Source organism: Cotesia glomerata, linkage group LG2 (genome assembly GCF_020080835.1).
Source record: "Cotesia glomerata isolate CgM1 linkage group LG2, MPM_Cglom_v2.3, whole genome shotgun sequence".
Lineage (NCBI taxonomy): Eukaryota > Metazoa > Arthropoda > Insecta > Hymenoptera > Braconidae > Cotesia > Cotesia glomerata.
The window spans coordinates 9,370,351-9,378,810 of NC_058159.1; the positions used below are offsets into that span (position 1 = coordinate 9,370,351).

The 8,460-nt window shown below is 30.8% G+C and overlaps 2 protein-coding genes across 2 annotated transcripts; both read right to left on the reverse strand.

Moving 5' to 3' along the window:
- Nucleotides 1-945: 945 nt before the first annotated feature.
- Nucleotides 946-2,375, reverse strand: LOC123275487. Its single transcript, XM_044743639.1, has 3 exons — nt 2,360-2,375; nt 1,828-2,151; nt 946-1,463 (listed from the first exon to the last, which is right to left on the reverse strand). The coding sequence occupies exons 1-3, from the start codon at nt 2,373-2,375 to the stop codon at nt 946-948; spliced, it is 858 nt and encodes a 285-aa protein (XP_044599574.1).
- Nucleotides 2,376-4,110: 1,735 nt separating this feature from the next.
- On the reverse strand, nt 4,111-5,744 carry LOC123259290 (probable cytochrome P450 28d2). Its single transcript, XM_044719652.1, has one exon. The coding sequence runs from the start codon at nt 5,728-5,730 to the stop codon at nt 4,225-4,227; it is 1,506 nt and encodes a 501-aa protein (XP_044575587.1). The 5' UTR covers nt 5,731-5,744; the 3' UTR covers nt 4,111-4,224.
- Between the last annotated feature and the right edge of the window lie 2,716 nt (nt 5,745-8,460).

Here is an 8,460-nt window from a genome sequence, read left to right on the forward strand (position 1 = left end):
ATCTACATATAGAAAAAAAAATTCTTACCAAGTTTAAGCTTTTAATAATAATTTTAAGTACTTACAATAAAAATTTAAAGTTTTACCATTTAAAATGCCTGTAAAAAAAAATTTTTTTTTTCAAATTTCTAATGCTTACCCGGCTTTTACAATATTGCAAATCGGTTTGATGGACCTTGTGGGAAATTTCACGCTCTTCAAAATAGCTTTAGAGTTTTTTTGTGTAACTCACACTGGTTCACCGGTAGGAGTCGTCAAAGTACAGTTTTTGAAAAAAATATATTTTCTTTTAATTTTTCGAGCAAACCGCCAAAAGTAGGAAGAAAAAAAGGACTGACTCATAAAAAAAAAGTTATCCAACCAATATTTAATGAATTCACAGCCATTTTTATACCGGAAAACGTAAGAAATTGATAAATACTAACTCATAATGTTATTTAGATTCATTTTTTCTATTTATTACCATTATATTTCCCTACACTAAGAACTTTTTTAAAATTAGTATGATTTTTTACTCATAATGAATACAAAAACAACACATGAATTCATAAAAAAACAACAAAAATTTAATCAAAATATACAGAAGGTTAAGTTATTATGTAAAATGCTTGAAATGTGATAAAAATCTAAATAGTTATAAAAAACAAGTTAATAAATGTCAAATAATTACTAATGTTATTAAAAACACATCAAGATTTTAAAGCTGAATATAGTTTTTTGGCACACATTGGAAAGTCTTTTCTACATTGTTGAACCATTAATAATAAATATTGTTTCTGAAAATTAATAAATTTTTTGTTCCTTCAATTTTTACAAATAGTATATTTATAAATTGAATTTACAAGTAGTATATTTATAAATTGAATTAAAGTTCAAATTTACCAGTATTTACACTAGTAGTGTCAAAGCACATCCCAATTATATTGTCAGTAATATTCCACTCATTTAACGCTTCAAGAATAACTTCAGCTCATTAGCTCCAGTAGATTCATCTAAAGCAGGTACACCGAGTAATTGTTCCACATCCATTCCGGAAACAACAATAGGAAGTCTTTCGACTTTTTTCATTGGCTGATTTGAAAGTTCCGGAAGTAACTTACCGTCCCAGTGTACGATGAGATTTTGTGCAGTTTCCTCTATCCCGTCTTTCAAATTCCCAGCAACTGTTTTTCTGAATGTTAATCGAGCATTGCGAATAGTCGTGTAACTGATATTATAATTATCAATATCTAATCCAAGACTAGTAATGACAGCAGAAATAATATGCATTGCACTCTGATTATTGGTTTTAGTGCGATCCAGTACTACTACTAGAACTTCCGTCATAACATCAACCTTACGTTTCCTTTTAGCTTGTGGAAGCTCATCTTCGTAATCTGACAAAGGTCGTTTTTCAGATTGATTTGATGATTGGCTACTTCCTTCATTAGACATTGAGAACTGCGATAATTTTTGACTCAGATCTACAAAAAAAATAAATGCATATTAATCATAAAATAGTAGATTACGATCTCTTAAGAAATAATTATTTGATATGATTTTATAAAATAATCGTTCCATAAGTCTTTTAAATTGTAATAGTGAGTAAAGATAATTTTGAAAATAATAATCTGTTAAAAAGGAGATATATTGATACGCTATTGTAATGAACAAAAATAAAATTCTAAACTTTTTCAATATTCTAAGGATATGACGACAGAATTTACTAAAAATCGCAAAAATGAATGCCAAAAAGTGTGAAATATAATATGACAATAGGATAAATTCATTATTATGAATATAGAAATGACAATTCAATCATCAGTGTGAATAGAATTCTATACTTACTAAATTCAATGTTGTTATTTTCATCTTGTATTTCATCCTGTATATCTTGCAAAACTGATTGATCAGAAAGTACTATTGCATTTTCGTTTAACTTAGATAATAATGGTAAACATTTATTGCCATCATTTTGTCGACATTCTTCTAAAAATAATTTTAAATCACTTGGAAGATTCTCAACTTCACTATTATCAGCAATATCGAATAATTTGTTTAATTGATTAACGAAATTTTCCACTTTGTGCTTTTGATTGTCCGAGAGATTGTTAAGAGATTTTCGTTTCTTAATGTTTTTGTAATCGTCATAAAACTTCAAATTTCCGAATACTATTTCGTTTCAGTGTCGTGGGAATTCCAATTTTATCCCACATAGCCTCTAATTCATCGATAGCTTCGGTAGTACTGATACGTATAGTCAATTTTAACGTCAAATGTTTATACATAAGTGAATTAATAACGTCACGATAAGTAGGTGATTTATAACAATTAAATTCTTTAATTTGAAAGCCAACTAAATAGTTATATGTCATATTACCAATTACTTCAGTCATAATGAACAATAGTTAGGGTAGAAAGTTAATGAAATGTAATCAAATAAATACTGAAGAATATCAAGAATTAATTTAAATACGATATATACCATTAAACACAAGTGACAGCAAAAAATTGATATTAAAATAGTAATTTGAATATAGTTTATTAAAAAATTGGCTTATTCTGTCTTAGTATCAGCGTCAATTGATTCTTGGATTAATCACTTAATACAACAAACAATGAGAAAATTATTTTGAGGTTAGGTATGCCATAATGGATCAAATTTGTCAACAAAGACAATAGAGACGGTAATATCATGCTAATTAACTAGAGCAATGTTAGAATATGCCATCTCGGGACTGCTTGGTGCAATTTTTCAAAGAATGATTTCTACTTATACAAAGTTGACGTGAATAAAGTTGACAATGAAAAAAATTAAATTTTTTGCTAATTTTGGAATTTTGTTGCAAAAAATTAAATAATCTTCATTTTTATTTTTTTGGTAAACGACAGAAATGTTGAAAAATTGCAAGATCTATGTTACAATTTTATTCTTGTAGTTTTTTTATTAATTTGTGTGTTTTAATATTTATTATGAGTGAGAAATCATAATGATTTTAAAAAAATTCTTAATGTAGGAAAATATAATGGTAATAAATAAAAAAAAATGAATCTAAATAACATTATGAATTAGTATTTATCAATTTCTTACGTTTTCCAGTATAAAAATGGCTGTAAATTCATTAAATATTGGTTGGATAACTTTTTTTTTATGAGTCAGTCCTTTTTTTCTTCCTACTTTTGGCGGTTTGCTCGAAAAATTAAAAAAAAATATATTTTTTTCAAAAACTGTACTTTGACGACTCCTACCGGTGAACCAGTGTGAGTTACACAAAAAAACTCTAAAGCTATTTTGAAGAGCGTGAAATTTCCCACAAGGTCCATCAAACCGATTTGCAATATTGTAAAAGCCGGATAAGCATTAGAAATTTGAAAAAAACAAAATTTTTTTACATGCATTTTAAATGGTAAAACTTTAAATTTTTATTGTAAGTACTTAAAATTATTATTAAGAGCTCAAACTTGGTAAGAATTTTTTTTTCTATATGTAGATTAATATTTTGCATGAGCACCGAAAAAAAAAAAAATTTTGCGGAAATTAACCACCCTAATTTATATGCATATTATGTCTGTCAAATACAAATTATTGTGACGAAACATGGGATCTTGATTTTTAGGCGAAAGTAGAGCATACCTACGCTCACGCTTAAGGCATGCAATAGTATAGACCATACGTGTGCACGGGCAGAAATTTGAGAACCCTGAACTGCGCTTCATGATGCCCTCTGAATTTAAACTGTCTACCTATGTGGTGTAATACATGCAGCTTAGTAATTTTTAAATATTTTTAATCATATTTTAAATAGTTTAGGAACATTATAACTATGGCTCCACTTAATCCAGTCAAAATGAGATCAAGCAACCATATTACTAGAATATTTAAACTGCGCGTGTATATATGACACGAAAAATGCGCGCAAATGATTCACAAAAATATCAGAAAACACTCTGAAAGAAATTATTTCAATTTTTTTTTCTTTAAAAAATATCAATTATAAATTTTATTGTTTTCTTAAAAAATAAATAAGTGCTATGAATTGTGCACTTTTGAATTTTTCGAAATTTTTATACATTTTTCAGTTTAATATTGTAGAACATTTTTTAAAATGCTAAATGCAAAACAAACACGCTAATTTTTCAAAATTAATTAATAATAATAACAATAGTTTAAAATTTTTGGATAGCTGAAAATCAACAAGTTGAAACAGTTCGTTACTCAGTCCTGATTAATTGATTCCCTTCGCACTAACAACTACAGGTCAAACGTCGTAATTCAATCCAGAACCCACCTTGCGCAGTAGTCAGAAAGTATTTTGGCTCTATCTTCACCGGTTCAACCGTCCGAGAAGAAGCTTCGATGATGTAGTTCTTCAAGATAATCGCCATCGCAGCTTTCACCTGAACAATAGCCATGCGCTTACCAGGGCACTTCCGTGGGCCTTCCCCGAATCCCAAGTACATATGTTTGCGATACCCTTCAGATCCCTTAGCAAATCGATCAGGATTGAAGTCATTTGGGTTCTGCCAATACTTCTCATCTCGATGGATCCCCACTGACGAGATGAATACCACATCTCCAGGATCTAAAGCACAAGCAAGACCATCAACTCCCTGAAGAGTGATGCTCTTCGTACATATTTTCTGCATGCTTGCAACGGGACTGAACAATCTGATTGCTTCTTGGATTATTTGATCCAGATAAGTCATCTCATTGATGGCGTCATAGCAGATACTCTTATATTTATCCATCACTCTATCAACTTCTTTTCTTGCTTTAGTCTGAAATTTCGGATACTTGGACAGTAAGTAAGCCGTTGAACTCAGAGTTAGACTAGAAGTTTCATAACCTTCGATGAAGAACAGAAAGGCATAACACGCAACCACGTCACCATACTTGTTGTCAGCTTCATAATCGATGATTTGTTGCAAAATGTCATATTTTTTAAGATTCAAACTCTTCCTTAACTCTCGTATTTCGTTGACCACTCTTGTAAATGTTACGTTCACCCACGAAGGAACGAAGCCTACATTCAAGAGCTTGCCTACCAATGGCAGAGAAAAGAAAATGTTCTGCCTGATCCCAGTGATAACGTTAGCTTCGAACATAGCATCCATCATTGTGCGAAACGATTCCGGTAAGTGAAAATCATCGAATGCTTCTCCATCGACACCGAAAATCATATGAGCTACTACCTGAGCTGTGAAATTAGAAAACAGATGTTTGGCATTAACATCAACTACGCTTTCTTTGTCAAACTTTTTGTCAATGAATTCAACTAATTTATCACATTCATACTTGGCTACCAATGAGATGAACTTTAAATTTTTAACCGAAAAGGCTTTTGAGAACATCCCGCGAATGTGCTTCCACTTCTCACCGTTCACGAAGGCTGGATCCATCGTCAACAGAGGATCCGCAAAAATATTTAAAGTCATGTGGTCGCTGAAACTAGCAAATTCTATCTGTATCACTGTCTTCACCAGCTCCGGGTCTTTGATTAATAAGGCTGGTTGGTCAAAATCGAATAGTCCCACCATACTAACATCGGGATAGGCGTTGTAAGTTTCTTGCAATAGAGTAGATAAGTTTTTCTTCAACATCATAACATCCAGCATGTGACCGAATCCTAGTACTGCTCCTCTAGCTGTTGGTATCTTTCGGATATTCCAGTGATTGTAGTTACGGGTAAGGTATTTGTACATGAGTACCAAGAATAGCACAACCCCAATGTAAGTTATTACCCAAATCATATTTGCTAATTGTAGAGTATACTTCGCACACTTGTTGATATGTGTAAACTGATATTTTTTTTGCAGATATGTTTGGAGTTTAGCATTTTCGTATTTTAAATATTTTATATATCAGTTATAATGTTCACTTCACTGCATAAATATTTAATGAAATAAATAACTCAATATCAGAATATAATCTCAGATCAACAATTATTCGATGTTATTTCAAATTTATTTGGTGTATAAAATTTTTAAAACAACAGCGGATAAAAGTGTCATGGCTGAACGTAATTAATTACTGAATCGATAATTGTGAAAACAGAAATAATTAATCAGTAATTTTGTCAGCAGCATATACCCGTTCCTTAAATATTTAAAGTCTGCTTCTTATCGATTTTTTATAATAATATTTCAACTATAATCATACGCTTGAAATAATTTTTTGATTTGATCAATTTTCATATCTGGTCACTCAACAACTTTCTCGAACCTAGTTTAAAAAGAACTCGGGTTCTATCACGATTGACTCAATGACCAAAAAGTTTCATTTGTTTTTAGTCTAGTTAATCTGTACTTGGACTTAATGTCTTGTTTTCAAACTCAATATAAAATCCTATACTGCTTTTGATGAAGGCAAAAAGTCGACTAAGATGGTGACTTATAATTTTTTCGAGTCTTAAGTATCTTATTAAAAGTCACTATTTCAGTTTCAGAAAATGAAAAGCCGTGCCCGGTAGAGTATCTTCGAGGATATGAATAAAATAATATAAATACAATTATTATTATTATTATTATTATTATTGTTGTTGTTGTTGTTGTTGTTGTTATTATGATAACGATTATTATTTTTATTATCGAATTTGTAAAAGGTCAAAATTCGCCTAAAAATTATGGAGCCTTTTGGTCTGTTTTTGACCTTGATGCAATCAAAAATAGCCAAATGATTGTGACAAAACATATATATATATATATATGTGTGTGTGTGTGTGTGTATATCGTTCCTTATCGAATGTAATGACTCCGGTACCATCTGGTTTGTACACCTTATCACGGGAATTTTATTTCCCATACGCGCATCTCACTGCGCTTAGTAAAGACAACAGATCGACCGTTAAATTATTAGATCGAGCTGAGTTTATAACTTTTCTAGCGCCAATCATTCACATTAAACTACTGCAACCAGCTTATCTTCTTGGCAACACTCAACATCTGGCAGCGAGTATCTTATTTATTTTGCTTAATGACGCTTCACACGTAATTTGACATTGGAATTAATTTTATTCAGTAAGATCTCGATGTTCTAAGATTCCAGAATGCTATTCTGACGAACATTTAAAGAGCAGGCGTCTCTTTTTGTGTTGAAAAACTCGATTTTCGAAAATTGAATCTAAACCACTAAGGTCCAGAATTTTGAGAAATTTTTAATTTTTATTATAGGAAATTGGAATTTTTGACGTTGAAAGCAAGAATTTGAGAAATAGAAGTGAAATTTTAAATGGAATTTATTTCTCGTAATTCAAATGGATTTGCACATTACAAATATCATTAAGTTGATGATTGGAGGGAAAAAAATTACTTTGCAGAACTAAAAGATCGTTAATCAGAATTCAAGATAAGTCAGTTTAGCAAAAAAATATGATATAAAAATGTATTATGTAATATTTTATTGATGACACATGGAAAATGATGCAATGAGTCATAATGACATGATGTAATAATTCAAATAAGTATCGATAATTTTATTGTAAATTTGATTGGGGCATAATTTTTATTGATAGGCGTTGCAGTAACTGTCATATTACTAGTAGTATCTATCGTCCCTATGGAAAGACTTAGAAGAAGACACTAAGAAAAATTACAATAACTATTACCAAAGGTACGGAATACAGTGGGAAGCTGGTAGCAATGACGCTAAGTCAACAAGAAAACATATAAAGACTCAAATGGCGATAGCCGACTGTACTTTCTTGCGCAATGAAAATCAGAAGATACTTTTGCTAAATTACTTGAGTGAACCCAACAGTAAATACAAATTGATATGCTCAGACGATTTAGGTTACTCTGTCGAGCCAAGGACATCAACCGAGTGTTACAACCATGATAATCGAAAAGAAAATGTTTGTGCTAAAGACAATGCCGAAAGTATGTTAGACTGGCTCCGAAATTCCAATTATGAAGATAAACGATGGAGAAAAAAAATTCATGTGATCGCTGATTTTTCAAGCTATGAAATAATACATAACGTCTACATGATAAAAGAATTCAGTGCTTTTTCGCTAGGTATCACGGGTCAGATATGTGATGAACTCTACGACGTTGTAAAACCGCCTTTTAAAGATTTTGAAAAGCTGCAACTGGATTATAAGTTCACTTACGACTACTTTTATGACATTTATGGTATCGAATGGATAAGTGGTACCACGAAATATAAACAATTCATAAAAATCCTGAAGGATTACTTGAAGTACACGACTTTTATTTACATTAGAAACTCAAGTCAGAAAAAATTATTGAAACAACTGATTGGTGACCTTCATTGTACATACATATGCTTAAACAAATTTGGATACTGTGAACCGTTGCAAATGTCGAACGAATGTATCTACCATGACAATCCAGACAGAAACAACTGCGTACATGATAACTCATGGAGTATGTTAAAATGGTTGCAAAAAACGAAAATATACAAATCAAAAATGCGGAACAATTATCTTAATACACGGAAAAAAATAAGTAGTGAATGCAACA